Here is a 20,775-nt window from a genome sequence, read left to right as displayed (position 1 = left end):
TGCTTCTTTTCGGAGGAGGACCAGCTGCTGGTCGTAGTCCAGGCGTCCAGTTTTCCTCCGCAGAAGACCAGCTGCATCCATCCAGTCTGGACCAGGTGTGAACAACAGTCTTTGTGCAGCCTGCAGTCAAAAGCAGGCCATCTTGGGCCGGATGTGGATCAGACCCTGTCCCACTTCAGCCACTGGAAGATAGAGGACTGCAGCCCACACCCAGTGTTTCCTCGATCACAAGAAGTGCACGATGGTCCTCTGGATGTCTTCTACCAGGTCCTCTGACTGTCCTCTACCAGGTCCTCTGAATGTCCTCTACCAGGTCCTCTGAATGTCCTTGACCAGGCTCCTTGGTGGTGTCACAGCACTGAACCAGTGCCAAAGGGCTGAAGCGACCAAGTTTTTGGCAACCAGGACTCTTCCTCTCTATGACAGCTGGGGTAGCAACCACTCCCATTTAGACAGTCATGCACACACCTTTTCCTTAACACCCTATCAATTCTTGGCCTGAAAGCCCTCTGTACCCAAAACCCCTCCAGCACCTTCGGACCCTCCTTTCCCCACTGAAGTCCTCCAGGCAGACTGGGCCCTCTGTCCCTCCACTGTCCCAACAACAAACCCTCACTCTGACCCCAGTTCACTGTGCAGAGGCCTCTTCATACAGGGACAGGGTGCCCTGCAAACACTGGACATCTCCCTGGTTGGTTAAAAAGACACTGACGTCATCTGCATAAGCAGAGACAGTCAGGGAGAGATCAGGGTCCGAGGACCCAGGCGGAGAGAACCACTGAGCTGCTGCCTCAACCTGCACCGCCGAGGATCAATAACGAGGCTGTAAAGTTGTCCAGAGATGGGACAGCCCTGCCTGATGCCCCGCTGTACGAGGACTGGATCCCTCAGCCCTGCCTGATGCCCTGCTGTGCCCGGACTGGATCCCTCAGCCCTGCCTGATGCCCTGCTGTGCTGGGACTGGATCCCTCAGCCCTGCCTGATGCCCTGCTGTGCTGGGACTGGATCCCTCAGCCCTTCCATGATGCCCTGCTGTGCTGGGACTTGATCCCTCAGCCCTGCCTGATGCCCTGCTGTGCTGGGACTGGATCCCTCAGCCCTGCCTGATGCCCTGCTGTGCTGGGACTGGATCCCTCAGCCCTGCCTGATGCCCCGCTGTACCAGGACTGGATTCCTCAGCCCTGCCTGATGCCCGCTGTACCGGGACTGGATCCCTCAGCCCTGCCTGATGCCCTGCTGTGCTGGGACTGGATCCCTCAGCCCTGCCTGATGTCCGCTGTACCAGGACTGGATCCCTCAGCCCTCCCTGATGCCCGCTGTACGAGGACTGGATCCCTCAGCCCTCCCTGATGCCCCGCTGTACCAGGACTGGATCCCTCAGCCCTGCCTGATGTCCGCTGTACCAGGACTGGATCCCTCAGCCCTGCCTGATGTCCGCTGTACCAGGACTGGATCCCTCAGCCCTCCCTGATGCCCCGCTGTACCAGGACTGGATCCCTCAGCCCTGCCTGATGTCCGCTGTACCAGGACTGGATCCCTCAGCCCTGCCTGATGTCCGCCGTACCAGGACTGGATCCCTCAGCCCTGCCTGATGTCCGCTGTACCAGGACTGGATCCCTCAGCCCTCCCTGATGTCCGCTGTACCAGGACTGGATCCCTCAGCCCTCCCTGATGCCCCGCTGTACCAGGACTGGATCCCTCAGCCCTCCCTGATGTCCGCTGTACCAGGACTGGATCCCTCAGCCCTGCCTGATGCCCGCTGTACCGAGACTGGATCCCTCAGCCCTGCCTGATGCCCGCTGTACCAGGACTGGATCCCTCAGCCCTGCCTGATGCCCGCTGTACCAGGACTGGATCCCTCAGCCCTGCCTGATGCCCGCTGTACCAGGACTGGATCCCTCAGCCCTGCCTGATGCCCTGCTGTGCCCGGACTGGATCCCTCAGCCCTGCCTGATGCCCTGCTGTGCCCGGACTGGATCCCTCAGCCCTGCCTGATGCCCGCTGTACCAGGACTGGATCCCTCAGCCCTGCCTGATGCCCTGCTGTGCCCGGACTGGATCCCTCAGCCCTGCCTGATGCCCTGCTGTGCCCGGACTGGATCCCTCAGCCCTGCCTGATGCCCGCTGTACCAGGACTGGATCCCTCAGCCCTGCCTGATGCCCGCTGTACCGAGACTGGACTCCTCATCCCCGCCCCCATCTTCACCAGAACATGTGCACTGTAATGTACACTGATAAAAGACAGAAAACCATCACTAAACCCAAAACCCTGAGAACAGAACTGCAGTCCTCTCCTCTGACATTCTTTTTTCCTGTATTCTTATCAGTGTGTAGTCAAACCCCTCCACGGTGACTCTGAAGCTCAGGGTTAAATGCTGGCTGTTGTTCTTCAGCACCATGGAGAGCTCCTGCTGTAGCTCACCATGTTCAGGTCTTTACAGCCAGAGGACAGAGTCCTCAGAGGAGACACCACCATCCTGGATCTGGACAGCGCGTTAATGATGTCCACACCTCTGATGTATGGAGGAAGTTTACTCAGGATGACTTTTTCAGCCGCTGTTGTCAGAGGCTTTGACCTGATCACCACACCAGCGGAGACCTAGCTGAACTCTTCATTTTGAAGCCATGGCTGTGTTCGAAACCGCATACTGCCTACTGCATACTTCCATACCCATACTGTCCATACTGCCTACTGCATACTCAGTCCATCAGACAGTATGCAAAGCGTTTACACTACAGCATACTACATAATAATCCACAATGCATTGCACTCCTCCCCCAGCCGAAATCAACCTGCTAAAGCTGATTTCACTTTAGCTCTAAACTCTTCAAATGTAGAACTTTATCCAGATTTCTTTTAATTAGGCGACAAAGTGGTGGTTCAGAGCCGAGTGTGTCGTTTATTTGTCCGAATATCAACCGTTTAGGATTTTGTTCGGACGAATTCGGCGAAATTTAAGCCAGCCGTAGTGAGAAACGCACTTCCGGTTATTTTCACAAAAATAAAACCCCCCTTTCCCTTTCTCATGCAAAAAAACCTCAGTGATAAATCTGTGCTTTTACTTTGAAAACAAGAAGCCAATCTTTCAGCAATATATCTCGCTTAACATCACCGGTTGGACCGGTGTCCCGTTAACGGAATTGGACCAGTTACGATGCCTTACCGACGGAGAGTTTTTTCAGCTCTTCAACGAAGATCGGCTCGCCGTCTTCGGTACATCATGGTCGCTTTCAGCATGGACTTAAGTGTTTTTTTTGTTTTGTTTTTAAACTATTTTTAACCACTGTAAATCCAATCAGAAATCTCTAACATAACATACCTACTAGCACAAAAATTGGAGGGAAAATTATATCTACAACCGTCACGTCCGTCACGTTGCATCTTGGGTAATTTCAGTAAGAGTAGTGAACCCACGATGTATACTCCACATTTCTGCCGAATGCAGTATGCATCCGGGAACTTCTCGCATACTAACAAATCGCACACAGCCAGTGTAAACACACTGCATACTCAATAAGTTAGTATGAGTAGTAGGTAAGTATGCGGTTTCGAACACAGCCCATGTTTCCTGGTTAGCTTGCTGTAGTCCATGCCACTAAGCAGCTAGCACGCTGCTAACAGCAGGCCAGGAAAATACACAACCACCCAACAAACACCAGTCACTGAACCAAACACACCATGAAAGGCTGAAAAGTGCCACAAAAAGCAGAGAAAAACCGGCAAAAACTCATGTTCTCTAACAAACTATCTCAGTCACTCTGCAGCATCTCCAACACCTCAGTCCCAGTATGCACCAGGAGAGAGAGGGGGGAGAGAGAGATGGCCAAGTTTTTTATGGGTATGAGCTTGTTTGAGACACAGCAGGGAAAGTTTTGTTAACACTTTACTCGAAGCCCCCCGGTATAACACATTATAAGTAGTTATAAACACTCATGCATGATCCTAATGCTTTATGACCCTCTATACAGCATCGGGATAGGCTTAGGGTTAGGTCCTGATGTTAGAAAGCATTGTGATCATTTATGAGTGTTTATAACTATAGTTATACAGTGCTATAATGTACTTATAATGTGTTATACAGGGGGGCTTCAAGTAGAGTGTTACCAAAGTTTCAACTGTGTTTGAATCATAATATCAGCAATGAAGTGGAGTTCCTGGAATATCAGCCAAATATTCAGCTTGTTTCACCTTCGGTTTGAAAATAACTCAGTATCTACCTAAACAGGGAACCAGAAGGAAACTGAGATTTCCTCAAACCTCTCCTAATTCACCCACGTTGCGTTTAACTGATTATGTATTACCAGACATCAAAGGTTTTGGTTGAAAACTATCAATTAACTAGGAGGAAATTCAGAGATATGAATGCTGATTTCCAGCTTCATGGAGCCACTACAGCAGAGATATAGAGCCATGTGTGGCTGTACAGCTGCGCAGCAGAGGACCATAGCATCTGTTCAGACTGTTCATTCCTGGAAAGTGGCTTCACTTGGAAGCTTCAGTTTTGCAACTGTAATGAAAAGAACAAAGATTTGGTTCATCCCTGAAATGAAGGAATGAGAGCTCACATATGAGATGAGGTGTTTTTCAGGGAGGACCTGAGCATTCCCATTGAAACATGCTGTCACTTAATCCTCCCTCTGCTTCCACTTACTGGTGTCGATGAAGACGGCGTCCACGTAGACTTTGGTACAGACTGAGCCCAGGATGAAGCCGCAGGCCGGGCCGAACACCAGCGTGGAGAATAGGATACCTGCAGGACAGAGAAGCACTCCATCACATCTCATCCATCACAGTGGAGCGCAGGGCCGTTCACAGCATCCTCCAGCAGGGGGCAGCACTGCACCACCGCCTGCCTCCCATCTGCTCCTCTGTGAGGGAGGAGCTCTCTTTTCATCCACTGACAGCCAGCTTGTAAGAGGATCCAGGATCATTAGAAAACAGGGGAAAGAGGTGGAGGAGTTCCGTTGAGCCCTGCACCAGCTTCACCTTCAGTACAGCAGCACCAGATGACTGGCAGCCCATCAGCTCAGAGCCATGTAACACGAGCACACAAAGAGCCTGACTGAGGTTTATTCTAGCATGAGGCGGAGATCAGAATCAGGCAGGTTAAAAACAAAGAAAGATACTTAAAAGAATAAAGCATGAAATAAAAATACTGGAAAAACTGTGTCAAAGCAATCATCTTGTGAAAGACGTGATTTGTGCTCCAGATAAACATTTCAGTCTAACTCTCAAAAGAACTCAAGTAGAAGAACGCATTAGTTTTCAGTAAATCTAACGGAAAGACAAAAAACAGCCCAATAATCTGAGTTCAACCTTCAAACATCCACCAGGAGCACATTTTCTCCCCCAGCAGTGAAGCCTGGTAAAAGGTTCAAACTCAGCCTGAGTGTAAAGTGTCGGAGAGGCGAAGAGCAGTGGGACGTCAGAGGAAAGATCTGACTGTACCATGGAAACATGTTACACACAGCCGCTGCTCCAAACATCAAACGGTCTGCCGTGACAAGCTCACAGTGTTCAGAGCAGAGCGGGAAACAACTGCTGGAGGCTGTCTGGGCTGAAGTGAAGAGGAAACCCTTCTCCAAGGAAATCTTTATGTGTGACTGATGTGGTAGAGATTCAACTAAACTAGATGAGTGTGACGGCTCTGCACCACCCTGACACCATCACACTGACACCAGCACACTGACACCAGTACGTAGTGACATGATCACATGACAGGGAACAGGAAGTAGAAAGTAGGAAGCAGTAAATAGGAATCAGGAAAGTCATAAACAAGCTGAAAAACACCCTGGAGGTTTTTAATAAAACCCCTGAGAGAGCAAACACTGTAGAGGAGAGATGGTCGCAGTTTGCTCAGCAGCCAGTTGTCCAAAGAGCTCTGTGGTAGACAAGCAGCGGACCGTCGCCCGGTGTTATGGATGAACTGGTTCCCATGTTCACAAGTGACGGATTTCTGTAAACATGTGCTGTTAACAGCAAATGTTAAAATAAGACTCTAAACTTGTAAATTTACTGTAACTGTGGAAAGCTGACGTTCACTAGAACCACTACAAGTTTCAGTCGGTTTTCAACATCTGTTGGTCACAAGTTAACACAGAAACCAGTTAATTTAATTTCAAACATCAGCAGGCGGAGCGGAGCCTCGCAGCCGACCGGGGCTCAACACCGGGACGTGGCGCTGGGCGGGGCGGGACTCCGGCTGGGAGGGCGCTCGCTCTCTGAGCAGCGTCTCATGGAGATGCTGGAACATTACTGATCAGAGATCCAGCAGATAGAAACACTCCGCTGGGCGCTGGCGTGCTGGCTGCAGAGCTAAAGACCAGCACCTGAAAGTTTCCTGAGAGACTTTGTGCTCATGTCTCATGTGTCGTCTATTTGGGAGGAAGCCGTATAATCCGCTTCACCCAGGGCCCTGGTGAACCAGCGTGGATCGCTTTGTATGCCGTCCATGGGTACAAATGCGTTTAATACGATTGTTTTCAATCGGATTGATAAAAACAACCATTTAAACTGGGCCACAGACACCACCACACTGACTCCACAACTCAGATGACTCTGTCTCTCTCTTTCCCCCAGGATCCCCGAGGGTCATCATCGAGTGGAGCATGGCTGAGCTGATTCAGAGAATCAATCTGTGAGTCCTCTTCTTTTCTCTCTATCCCCTCATCCCAACCAGAATGGCAGAAGGCCTCCTCCTCTGAGCCTGGTTCTGCAGGGTTCTCCTCCTCTGAGCCTGGTTCTGCAGGGTTCTCCTCCTCTGAGCCTGGTTCTGCAGGGTTCTCCTCCTCTGAGCCTGGTTCTGCAGGTTCTCCTCCTCTGAGCCTGGTTCTGCAGGGTTCTCCTCTGAGCCTGGTTCTGCAGGGTTCTGCTCCTCTGAGCCTGGTTCTGCAGGGTTCTCCTCCTCTGAGCCTGGTTCTGCAGGGTTCTGCTCCTCTGAGCCTGGTTCTGCAGGGTTCTCCTCCTCTGAGCCTGGTTCTGCAGGTTCTCCTCCTCTGAGCCTGGTTCTGCAGGTTCTCCTCCTCTGAGCCTGGTTCTGCAGGGTTCTCCTCCTCTGAGCCTGGTTCTGCGGGGTTCTCCTCCTCTGAGCCTGGTTCTGCAGGGTTCTCCTCCTCTGAGCCTGGTTCTGCAGGGTTCTCCTCCTCTGAGCCTGGTTCTGCAGGGTTCTCCTCCTCTGAGCCTGTTTCTGCAGGGTTCTTCCATTTAAAGGGTTTTTTTCCCCTTTCCAATCTCTTATGCTTGCTCATGTGGATCTGTTGGGTTTTCTCTGTAAAAGTGTCTAGAAATTACTGTTTTTAATTGGCGCAATATGAATAAAGTTGAATTAAACTGAACTGAAATTGAGAAGTCTGAAAGCAGCGGTAGTTAGAGCCCCATCATTAGATCCCTTGGAATGAGCAGAGATAACTGTCCTGTAGAACAAACGCTTTCAGCAGACTATTGCAGTCACAACAACCCTTCAACAAGCTAATCAAGCGAAGAAACATTTAATGTAGAGATGCATGATAGATCAGCCTTGACATCGTTATTGGCCGACATCGGCCATTTCATTTTCCACATATAGGTTTCATTCCAATAAGTAAAAGACATGTAAAAGATCATGTAAAAGATGTAAAAGTGTCACAGTGCAAGGTGGAAGGACCCACGCGCAGGCAGCCAGGTGGAGTTAAAAAAGGTCTTTTATTGCCACGAACACAGGATACCGGAACACAAGGCAAGCAGAGCTGAGGTGCAGGCAGACCCACAAGGAGCCGACCAGACACCCCAGGAGAGCGGGGCAGATGAAGAGGGCAGGACAGGTGCAGCACATAGAGTTAACGAGACAGAGACCAGACAGGAGAGCAAGAGGAGCAGGCAGGTGACCAGGCAGGAGAACATGAGGGCAGACAAACACAAAATCAGGACCCGAGCGCCCCCACATGGCCACAGGGGGCACAGGGCGTGACAAAAAGCCAATACCGATTCAGTTCTAGTTAGAGTTGTTCCGATTCCGATACCAGTATCGGAAATTGCGCCAATACTGCCGAAAATGCTGGCATCGGTATCGGCGAGTCCTGGAGTCCCGGGCCCGAGTCGATACCACGTCATTAATTAAATTAGTAATCTATTTACTGGTTAGCTCTGTCAGCTCCATTAGCTCCGTTAGCACTGACACTTCTTCTTCTGTAATGTTTTACGGCAGCTTGCATCCTGTTGGTTGCACTACCGCCACCTGCTGGTCGTTAGCTCTGACAGTTCTTTGCCGCTGCTGCAGCTGCTGTTCTTGAGAAGAAGAATGGATCAGGTGACTGACGTACAGCGCCCGTTAAAGAAGCCTGTTTTTTAGTTTAGAGAGCAGCTTCTGCTCTTGGATTTTATATTTTTTCAATGTAACTTCATAGGTTGGCTTTGGACTGTAACATTTTGGAAAGTAATCTTTTAAGTTGCTGTTGAACTATTTTTTTTTACTGTTCTATTTAAACGCCCTGTTCATTTTACTATGTTATGTTTGCACCCTAATTAAAAAAAAACTAGATTTGTTTATTAAGTTACTGTTGCACTGCTGTTATTTATACTGTTTTATCTAAATTACTTCATTTTACAATATGGTGTCTGCACTATAATTTAAAAATGCAACAACATATATTTGTAGATTTAAGCTGTTGTTGCACTACTGCTTTATATTGTTCTATTTAAATTCCCTATAACTTAAAAATATTGGGGCTGCACTTTAAGTTATTGAAGATAATTATTCCTAGATTGATTTAATTCAATTATATTTGCACTGCTGTTTTTATACTGTTCTATTTAAAAATAAATGTCTTGAATTTGCTGTATTGATTCATGTTAGAGGGATTAACCTGACCGAGGCCTCACCACCGTGATGATCATGTGACAGTCCTGCAGGCGAGGCATGGGATTATTCTATAATGTACTGGTATCGGATCAGTACTCGGTATCGGCCGATACCAACAGTAAAAGTATTGGAATCGGTATCAGAAGGCAAAAAATGGTATCGGAACATCTCTAGTTCCAGTTACCCCTGTGTGTGGGTATTGTTGCTTTAAGTCATAAAAGTGGTAAATGGTCTACACTTATATAGCGCTTTTTATCCTGCACTGACAGAGCCCAAAGTGCTTTACATTCACCCATTCACACACCAGTGGAGGCGGCTGCCATGCAAGGCGCTCAGTCCATCCATTGGAGGCAATGTAGGGTTCAGTGTCTTGCCCAAGGACACTTAGACATGCAGACAGGGGGAGACAGGAATCGAACTAACAACCTTCCGACTGCTCTCCCCACTGAACCACAGCACACTATTATCTGTCGGGTGAAAATGAGAGCCTCTGAGTCCTGCAGCATCCTCCATGTTGAGCTGTTTCCGGTGGATGTTCAGCAGACAGTGGATATATCTGCTGCAGAGCTAACTCTCCTCTGCTGGGCGAGCGGCCGTGCTCTCTGGCTGCTCCACACTTTGATTGACAACATGACAAGGTGGAAGCTCGAAATCTATTGGCTGAAGCTGACCGGCGCTTTTTTGGATAACATGGGGGTCTATGAGACGAAGGCGGGGCTCATAAATAAATGTTTATATTGCTTTATGCTAATATTATATTATAGTATCGAACCAGACTGACACATTGAAGCCCTGTTGAAAAATGATACATACGTTGGAAACGAACGGAAACTCCGGACACCAGCTTTAACAACAGATGTCAGTCAAAGATTTTGTACCGTCGCTTCAGTTTAAAGACCTCAGCTCAATGGCAGTGAGGTGAGGCGGGCGGCACGACAGTGGAGGACACGGTGGAGGACACGGTGGAGGACTATGGTGGAGGACTATAGTCAAGTCAAGTCAAAGTTTATTTATATAGCACATTTACGAGCAGCATAGCCGTGCCAAAGTGCTTCACACAAGTGCAGAGAATAAAAGCAATCAAAAAACGGTGAATAGACAAAACTACACAAACATTAAAACACATCTCAAACTCGAACACCAAGGAAAGACCTAGCTGAGGGCCAAGGCAAAGAGGAGGGTCTTCAGCAGTGATTTAAAAATTCCCACAGACTCGGCCGCGCGGATGTGGGGGGAAGAGAGTTCCACAGCCTCGGGGCAGGAACAGAAAAGGCTCTGTCCCCCCTGGTTTTTAACCTGGTCCTGGGAATGAAGAGGAGGCGTTGGTCAGCCGAAGAGTTGAGGGGGCGGAGAAGATCGGCCAGGTAGGGTGGGGCAAGGTGGTGAAGAGATTTAAAGACTGTTAAAAGAATTTTGAAATCAATGCGGTAGCGGATGGGGAGCCAGTGGAGTGAAGCGAGAACCGGGGTGATATGAGCGTGTTTTTTGGTGGAGGTGAGGAGCCGGGCGGCGGAGTTCTGGACGAGCTACAGGCGGTGGAGTTGGGCTTTATCAACACCGGTGTAAAGACTATTGCAATAATCCAGGTGAGAGGTGACAAAGGCGTGCATGGCCTGCTCTAGCCCCGCCTGGGGAAGGTAGTGGACTACGGTGGAGGACTATGGTGGAGGACTACAGTGGAGGACTATAGTGGAGGACTATGGTGGAGGACTATAGTGGAGGACTATAGTGGAGGACTATAGTGGAGGACTATGGTGGAGGACTATAGTGGAGGACTACAGTGGAGGACTATAGTGGAGGACTATGGTGGAGGACTATAGTGGAGGACTATAGTGGAGGACTATGGTGGAGGCCTACGGTGGAGGACTACGGTGGAGGACTATAGTGGAGGACTATGGTGGAGGACTATAGTGGAGGACTATAGTGGAGGACTATAGTGGAGGACTATAGTGGAGGACTATAGTGGAGGACTATGGTGGAGGACTATGGTGGAGGACTATAGTGGAGGACGATAGTGGAGGACTATAGTGGAGGACTATGGTGGAGGACTATAGTGGAGGACGATAGTGGAGGACTATAGTGGAGGACTATGGTGGAGGACTATAGTGGAGGACTATGGTGGAGGACTATGGTGGAGGACTATAGTGGAGGACTATGGGCGAGGACTACGGTGGAGGACTATGGTGGAGGACTATAGTGGAGGACTATGGGCGAGGACTACGGTGGAGGACTATGGTGGAGGACTATGGTGGAGGACTATAGTGGAGGACTATGGTGGAGGACTATAGTGGAGGACTATGGTGGAGGACTACGGTGGAGGACTATGGTGGAGGACTATGGTGGAGTACTATGGTGGAGGACTATGGTGGAGGACTATAGTGGAGGACTATGGTGGAGGACTATGGTGGAGGACTATAGTGGAGGACTATGGTGGAGGACTACGGTGGAGGACTATGGTGGAGGACTACGGTGGAGGACGATAGTGGAGGACTATAGTGGAGGACTACGGTGGAGGACTATAGTGGAGGACTATAGTGGAGGACAGGACTACGGTGGAGGACTACGGTGGAGGACTATAGTGGAGGACTACGGTGGAGGACTATAGTGGAGGACTATGGTGGAGGACTATAGTGGAGGACTATAGTGGAGGACAGGACTACGGTGGAGGACTACGGTGGAGGACTATAGTGGAGGACTATAGTGGAGGACAGGACTACGGTGGAGGACGATAGTGGAGGACTATAGTGGAGGACTACGGTGGAGGACTATAGTGGAGGACTATAGTGGAGGACAGGACTACGGTGGAGGACTACGGTGGAGGACTATAGTGGAGGACTATGGTGGAGGACTATAGTGGAGGACTATAGTGGAGGACAGGACTACGGTGGAGGACTACGGTGGAGGACTATAGTGGAGGACTATAGTGGAGGACAGGACTACGGTGGAGGACTATAGTGGAGGACTACGGTGGAGGACTATAGTGGAGGACTATAGTGGAGGACAGGACTACGGTGGAGGACTACGGTGGAGGACTATAGTGGAGGACTATGGTGGAGGACTATAGTGGAGGACTATAGTGGAGGACAGGACTACGGTGGAGGACTACGGTGGAGGACTACAGTGGAGGACTATAGTGGAGGACTATGGTGGAGAACTATGGTGGAGGACTATAGTGGAGGACTATAGTGGAGGACAGGACTACGGTGGAGGACTACGGTGGAGGACTATGGTGGAGAACTATGGTGGAGGACTATAGTGGAGGACTATGGTGGAGAACTATGGTGGAGGACTATAGTGGAGGACTATAGTGGAGGACAGGACTACGGTGGAGGACTACGGTGGAGGACTACAGTGGAGGACTATAGTGGAGGACTATGGTGGAGAACTATGGTGGAGGACTATAGTGGAGGACTATAGTGGAGGACAGGACTACGGTGGAGGACTACGGTGGAGGACTATAGTGGAGGACTATAGTGGAGGACAGGACTACGGTGGAGGACTACGGTGGAAGACTACAGTGGAGGACTATAGTGGAGGACTATAGTGGAGGACAGGACTACGGTGGAGGACTACGGTGGAGGACTATAGTGGAGGACTATAGTGGAGGACTATGGTGGAGGACTATGGTGGAGGACTATAGTGGAGGACTATGGGCGAGGACTACGGTGGAGGACTACGGTGGAGGACTATGGTGGAGGACTATAGTGGAGGACTATGGGCGAGGACTACGGTGGAGGACTATGGTGGAGGACTATGGTGGAGGACTATAGTGGAGGACTATGGTGGAGGACTATAGTGGAGGACTATGGTGGAGGACTACGGTGGAGGACTATGGTGGAGGACTATGGTGGAGTACTATGGTGGAGGACTATGGTGGAGGACTATAGTGGAGGACTATGGTGGAGGACTATGGTGGAGGACTATAGTGGAGGACTATGGTGGAGGACTACGGTGGAGGACTATGGTGGAGGACTACGGTGGAGGACGATAGTGGAGGACTATAGTGGAGGACTACGGTGGAGGACTATAGTGGAGGACTATAGTGGAGGACAGGACTACGGTGGAGGACTACGGTGGAGGACTATAGTGGAGGACTATGGTGGAGGACTATAGTGGAGGACTATAGTGGAGGACAGGACTACGGTGGAGGACTACGGTGGAGGACTATAGTGGAGGACTATAGTGGAGGACAGGACTACGGTGGAGGACGATAGTGGAGGACTATAGTGGAGGACTACGGTGGAGGACTATAGTGGAGGACTATAGTGGAGGACAGGACTACGGTGGAGGACTACGGTGGAGGACTATAGTGGAGGACTATGGTGGAGGACTATAGTGGAGGACTATAGTGGAGGACAGGACTACGGTGGAGGACTACGGTGGAGGACTACAGTGGAGGACTATAGTGGAGGACTATGGTGGAGAACTATGGTGGAGGACTATAGTGGAGGACTATAGTGGAGGACAGGACTACGGTGGAGGACTACGGTGGAGGACTATGGTGGAGAACTATGGTGGAGGACTATAGTGGAGGACTATGGTGGAGAACTATGGTGGAGGACTATAGTGGAGGACTATAGTGGAGGACAGGACTACGGTGGAGGACTACGGTGGAGGACTACAGTGGAGGACTATAGTGGAGGACTATGGTGGAGAACTATGGTGGAGGACTATAGTGGAGGACTATAGTGGAGGACAGGACTACGGTGGAGGACTACGGTGGAGGACTATAGTGGAGGACTATAGTGGAGGACAGGACTACGGTGGAGGACTACGGTGGAAGACTACAGTGGAGGACTATAGTGGAGGACTATAGTGGAGGACAGGACTACGGTGGAGGACTACGGTGGAGGACTATAGTGGAGGACTATGGTGGAGAACTATGGTGGAGGACTATGGTGGAGGACAGGACTACGGTGGAGGACTACGGTGGAAGACTACAGTGGAGGACTATAGTGGAGGACTATGGTGGAGAACTATGGTGGAGGACTATAGTGGAGGACTATAGTGGAGGACAGGACTACGGTGGAGGACTACGGTGGAGGACTATAGTGGAGGACTATAGTGGAGGACAGGACTACGGTGGAGGACTACGGTGGAAGACTACAGTGGAGGACTATAGTGGAGGACTATGGTGGAGAACTATGGTGGAGGACTATAGTGGAGGACTATAGTGGAGGACAGGACTACGGTGGAGGACTACGGTGGAGGACTACAGTGGAGGACTATAGTGGAGGACTATAGTGGAGGACTATGGTGGAGAACTATGGTGGAGGACTATGGTGGAGGACAGGACTACGGTGGAGGACTACGGTGGAGGACTATAGTGGAGGACTATAGTGGAGGACAGGACTACGGTGGAGGACTACGGTGGAAGACTACAGTGGAGGACTATAGTGGAGGACTATGGTGGAGAACTATGGTGGAGGACTATAGTGGAGGACTATAGTGGAGGACAGGACTACGGTGGAGGACTACAGTGGAGGACTATGGTGGAGAACTATGGTGGAGGACTATAGTGGTTAAGAGAGAATCTTACAGATCTTCTCTCTCACTGAAGAACAAGTGCAAATTACAAGAACATTGAAACATTAAAGGGGAGATATTCTGCTATTTTTCAGTCACGTCATATTGGTCTCAGAAGCCCAAAAACATAGTATTTAAGTTTGTTCGCCCCAAATTCATCCTTTGTCCAGAGTTTCAGTGGCCAAAAAAGTCGCCCTCCTCAGAACAGGCTGTTTCTGAGCCTGTTTCCCGGTATGCACTTGAATGCGTCTGACCACGCCCACTCACACTCACACACACACACACACACACACACACACACACACACACACACACACACACACACACACACACACACGTTGGGGGCACAGTCAGGGGGAGGAGTTAAATCTGCTTATTTCAGGATAAGTGGACTAAACCCAAACTTGACCGTTTCAGCAGGCATTTTCACAATGTGGTGCAGCAAGACAGGGAGGAAAGAGACAGTTTTCAAATTTGAACGTCATAACGAGGCTACGGCAACACATTCTACTATAAGAACCTGTTCACAAAGTGAAAAAAGCACATTCAGTACGTTTACATGCAGCCAATAACCCTTTTGAAACCCTTTTCAAACTCGAATGGTGGCAATAACCCAGTAGCGCGTGGCCGTGTAAACACCCGCCAAAACCTGGAAAAGCTCATTTTCGAGATTTGTAAAACCCGATAAAGACCACTGGGTTACTCCTTTTCAAACTCAAAAGTTCCGCCGTGTAAACAGATATCGAGCTAAGGGACATTGTTTTTGGTTCTGCGCATGCTCCCATCCGCAATGAATCATGGTCTTTTGAGTCCAGCAACGAGTAGGCACGAAACTCACCACACTTTTGTCCGTGTGAGGCTCCCGTAACGCACGATACGAACTGTTATTCTGAGCGCGCACGTCGCACATGCTTCCTTCTGAACGTTGGCGACTTGTACGGCCTGCAGAAAAATCATGTACAACAGAACAACCGTTCTGTCTGCGCTCCGTCTCCAGAACAGAGTCACCGCAGCAGCGTCTGCCTCTGCAGGCCAGTGGAGGAGGTTGCCAGATCTGTCTGTCGAACCCGTAAAAACATCTGAAACTCGTAGAAAGCAGCCCAAACCTCCATCTCGGTTGAAAATGCACATTAAAACCGTATTTGTATGATAAAAAAAACACGTCATAAACACATAATCATTCAATCAACCCATCCAAAGTGTTCAAAAAAGAAGCTTGCTTTGGCGGAAACTCCACAACACAAAGCCGCTCCGGTCAGAGCTGTTTTGTTTTGAGAACAGCATGACATGCGCCGTGGTTTGGAAAGGGAGATCCCGATTGAATGCGCTGACTTGTAAACGGGGAACTCTCTGTCTGTTACAGAATGTAAACGGGGTTTTCCTGATGTTTCAGAAACCAGATATTGACCTGAACCCGAATTTTAGCTGCATGTAAACGTAGTCAATATGTCTTCTTTAAAAGACATTAACAATGGAAAACATGGAGAATACGAAGAACAATACACTCTAAACATTAACAATGGAGAACACAAACATTCGTTTGGAGAGAACACCCGAACCTGTCAACTCAAAAACCACCAGGACCAGGGCCAGAATCAGGATCAGGGCCAGACCATCAGAATCTGTGTTGGGATTCATGACAGTCTGCAGGAAAACATTGCTCTTGTTGTCCATTTACTTAGTCATGCTGCAACTAACCATTACTTTTGTTGGTGACTAACCTGTCTGATCGCTTTTGATTTGTCAGGATGATCTTCTTAGTTTTTACTCAGCTGTTCGATGAGGTCCACGAGGGTCCAGAACTCCGGCATGTCGGTGGTGCTGCCATGGAATGAGAGTTGAGCTTCACTGTTTGATTGATCCTGTTGGCTTGCTTTTGGTCACACACTCCCAGACTGTGTGAACCATAGATATATATAGAAACACTAGATGGCTCATGCGCGCTGTAACCCAATGGGGACTAACGTCGTCACATGGCGGCCATCTTGGTACAGGGCCGCTCACTCACTCATCACATTAATGTCTATGGGGTATTTTCACAGCTTCACTACTTCCTGAAAATAGCTGTGCACACTCATTTCCTGTCTTGCATTATTGGCCAAACTGATTATTCCAGGTGTGTCTGGTTTAGACTGCTGCAACAAGACACACCTGGATTAATCATTTTGGCCAATAATGCAAGACAGGAAATGAATGTGCACAGTTAATTTCAGGAAGTAGTGGAGCTGTGAAAATGGCCCATTGAGCGTCAACTTTGAAATAGCTATAGATTGCTCAATTTTCAATCGATTTTCAAACGACTTGGTTTGTTATAAACGTCAGACATGTAGGCATTTAACTGCATGCAAAAAGAAAAGTTGTGATATTAAAATTTAGTCTGCATCATAGCAACGTAACGTTAGTAATTAATCAAACTGTCTGTAAATCCATGAATAATTCAGTGAGTTGAGTATTTTAATTAGTGTAAATCACTCACCTTCCCTTAGATTACACAGAGCGCCCCAGAGTGGTCCACTGTCCTAAGATGGCCGCCAGTGAACGACGTTGCTGACTCCGCCTTAAGGCATCTAGTTTTTATATGATATCTATGGTGTGAACTGGGTGGTGGTTTTTCAGCGTCTCCCCTCCATGTGTCACTGAACGCTATAGGGATGAGAATCGAGAACCGATTTTTTTGTAGAACCAGTTACCAGTGGCTCAGTTCCAAGGAATTGTTTGTCTGTAGATGGAGATGGAGCTTTGGGCTGCTTTCTATTGAGGTAAACAGGCCTCACATTGTGTTTTAGCTGAAAGAGCGATGGATCTGGCAACCTATTGCAGTGGGCTGCAGACGCACCGGAGGCAGTAGTGACAGTGCTGCGGTCATTCCGTACCGGAGCCAGACCGGACGCGCATGGGCATGCAGCCCGGCATCATTTGGTTTTGAGCTTTCCAACATGGCGTCGAGGAAGAAGCACTCCAGAGTTTTTCTGCAGAAAAATTGCTAATCTGGCAGCGTTCAGTGCAGCTGTATATTTGTTACACATGATCATTTTTGCAGAAGCATTCTTTGTGTCCAAAGCAATTTAGGATCAAGTTGAAGGCAAAGCACTGTAAATAGGTCCAGGTGTTGTATTATATTTTCATTCTTGCTTAGTGATTTTCCTGAGCAGCTTTGTATCTTGTAAGATTCCCAAACTCTGCATTGGAACATTGGGCCTCTTGATACTTAGGAATTAATTCAAATACTTTCTCTTTTTGATGAGACTGCACAGCAAGTATTTTTCTGTTCAGGATGTAGATATTAAAGAGTTAATGCAAGCACCCATTTATATTATTTCATTTATCACTCAATGAGAATCGATAAGCAATATCGATAATGGAATTCTTAACAACTCCCATCCCCAACGAACACACCGCGTGGCGTCCTCCGCTGCCATCTTGTGCTGTGTTTTTAGTGGTTGTTCCACGGCCCCAGGGCAGCTGTGGCTACATGGGTACCTGACCACCATCCAGTATGGACCGAATAAACCATGGAAATGTAAAAGTCTTTCAGTTCCCTGAAAAAAGCACCACTGGAAAAGTACATTTGAGCATCTTCCACTGTCTGCTTGCTTGTGTTGGCTTCAGAAAGCAGAAAGAACAAGTGTGAATGCTGAGCTGAAAATCTTAAACTGTAATGCAGAAAAACTGAATAAGAAAAGGTGAAAAACCCTGAAATAAAGTTGAAAAAGATTGAAAAAGGTAGAAAAACACTGCAAAAACTTGAAAAAGGTTGAAAACACTGCAAAAAGTTGAAAACGGTTGAAAAAGTTTTAAAACACTGCAAAAAGTTGAAAATTTTTTAAAAAAGGTTGAAAACACTGCAAAAAGTTGAAAAATTTTGAAAAAGGTTCAAAACACTGTAAAAAGTTAAAAAGGGTTGAAAAACGTTGAAAAAGGTTGAAAAAGTTTGAAAACACTGCAAAAAGTTGAAAAAGTTTGAAAAAGGTTGAAAACACTGCAAAAAGTTGAAAAGGGTTGAAAAAAGTTGAAAAAGGTTGAAAAATTTTGAAAAAGGTTGAAAACACTGCAAAAAGTTGAAAAAGTTTGAAACAGGTTGAAAACACTGCAAAAAGTTGAAAAGGGTTGAAAAAAGTTGAAAAAGGTTGAAAAATGTTGAAAAAGGTTGAAAAATGTTCAAAAAGGTTGAAAACACTGTTAAAAGTTGAAAAAGTTTAAAGAAAGTTGAAAAAGTTAGAAAACACTGCAAAAAAATGAAAAACGTTAAAAAAAAAGTTGAAAAATGTTAAAAAAAGGTTGAAAACACTGCAAAAATTTGAAAAAGTTTAAAAAAGGCTGAAAACACTGCAAAAAAACTTGAAAAGGGTTGAAAAAGTCTGAAAACACTGCAAAAAGTTGAAAAGGGTTAAAAAAGGTTGAAAACACTACAAAAACTTAAAACAGTTGACAGAGGCAGAAGGAGCAGTGGAGTCAGTGTCAGAGTAACAGAGGATCAATAGAGCTCCAGTCTTAATGGAAAAATCCAGACTAATCAAGCAGCAGCAGCACAACAGGTGTGTCTGTTGCAATGGAGACCAGCTGCACAGCAGCCATGACAGTGAATCAGCACTTTTTAATGGAGTGCGCATGGTTGAAGAAATGGCATTTCTCAGGGACCGAAAGGTGAAATTGAAAAACATTTCCACACAGTCAGATTCAGAAGCCTTTCATGAATGTAATGATGCAGGAATCATGTCTGTAGGATCATCCATTCAGCCAGGGCGATTGTGCGAACACGAGTGAAGTTTTGGATTCAGGCGTCTTGAAAATGCATTGAAGCGGATGGGAGAAAATTCTGCACTCTCCTCAAACAAATGCCTCTGGAGAGAGAACCGATTGAGATAGAGACAAAGTGGCTCAATTGTACGGGTCACAAGAAAAATTCCTACGTTTTGAGGGGTTATTGTGCAGATTGAGCCAGAAATGTGGCCGTAAGGACGAGAAAATAATTTTTTTTTAGGTTAAAATTCAGAGCCTCCCGCACTCTAAATTCGAATCTCCCACTCTAGCTTTTCCAATACACACCCATTGTAAACTCCAAAAACGGCTGAAATTCTCTCCGTACTTGAAGGCTCACAGTTTAAATTTGGTAAAAGTTCTTGCAATGATATTACATACCTGAATAGAGGACAAAAATGCCTACGTTTTAAATGTAAAATGACTTGTCTACGTCAAAGTATGACAAAGGAGTAAGGGTTCAAAGTTGAAGGAGTTGAAAGGTCAGTTGAAGGGTTTTCCCATCCACTTCAATGTTAAAAATAATTTTAAAAAGTTGAAATATTTCAAAAAGTTGAAGAAAGTTTAAAAAGTTTAAAAAGGTTGAAGAAAGGGTTTAAAAAGTTGAATATTTTAAAAGTTGAATGGTTAAAATCGGTTAAGATTTGAAAAAGTTATAAGGTTTCAAAGTTTGAAAAAATCTCCATCCGTTAACATGGGGCAAAAAGTTGCACAAAAGTTGAAATATTTCAAAAAGTTTAAGAGATATCAAAAAGTTAGAACATAGCCGGAAAGTCCTTAAAAAGCTGCACAATTTGATATATGAATGGTTCAAATCGGACAAAATTTGTAGGAGGAGAAGCGTGCCAAAAAACAGGGAAGAAGTCGGAATAAAAACTAGAAAAAACTAGAAAAAATTTGCAGTTCCTGAAGAAACTGCAAGTGTGAATGCTGAGCTGAAAATTGTAAACTGTAATGCAAAAGAAGTTCAAGAAGAAAGGTTGAAAAGGAAGTTGAACAAGTTTTGAAAATAATTGAAAAAAGTTGAAAAAGTTTGAAGAGACTGCAAAGAGTTGAAAGCGGTTGAAAAGGGTTGAAAAAGTTTGAAAACACTGCAAAAAGTTGAAAAAAGTTTGAAAAGTTTGAAAACGCTGCAAAAAGTTGCACAAGGTTGAAAAGGTTAAAAAAAAGCGTAAAAAACTTGAAAAAGTTGAAAAAAGTTGAAAAAACTTGAAAAAGGTTAAAAAAGCGGAAAAAGTTGAGAAAGTTTGATTAAGTTGAAAAAAGGTGAAAAAACGTGAAAAAGTTTGAAAAACTTAAAAAAAAGTCATAAAAATCTGAAAATTTTTAAAAAAGGTTAATAGTTGACAAAGGAGGAGAGAACAGTAAACAGCAGTAGAGTCAGTGTCAGAGTAACAGAGGATCAATAGAGCTCCAGTCTGAATGGAAAAATCCAGACTAATCAAGCAGCAGTCAGCACAACAGGTGTGTCTGTTGCAATGGAGACCAGCTGCACAGCAGCCATGACAGTGAATCAGCACTTTTTAATGGAGTGCCCATGGTTGAAGAAATGGCATTTCTCGGGGACCGAGAGGCAAAATTGAAAAAGATATTCACACAGTCAGATTCAGAAGCCTTTCGTGAATTTAATGGTGCAGGAATCATGTCTGTAGGAT

General features: G+C 47.0%; 1 protein-coding gene across 1 annotated transcript in view; it reads right to left on the bottom strand.

Moving 5' to 3' along the window:
- LOC115392817 (solute carrier organic anion transporter family member 3A1-like) overlaps positions 1-20,775 on the bottom strand; it is a 60,528-nt gene that overhangs the window by 12,748 nt on the left and 27,005 nt on the right. The window contains exon 3 of the mRNA XM_030097424.1: positions 4,652-4,750. Coding sequence (XP_029953284.1) covers positions 4,652-4,750 — 99 coding nt within the window. The remainder of the gene's footprint in view (positions 1-4,651; positions 4,751-20,775) is intronic.

The sequence above is a fragment of the Salarias fasciatus genome, chromosome 1, assembly GCF_902148845.1.
Source record: "Salarias fasciatus chromosome 1, fSalaFa1.1, whole genome shotgun sequence".
Classification (NCBI taxonomy): Eukaryota; Metazoa; Chordata; class Actinopteri; order Blenniiformes; family Blenniidae; genus Salarias; species Salarias fasciatus.
This window is presented reverse-complemented; position numbering and strand designations above follow the sequence as displayed.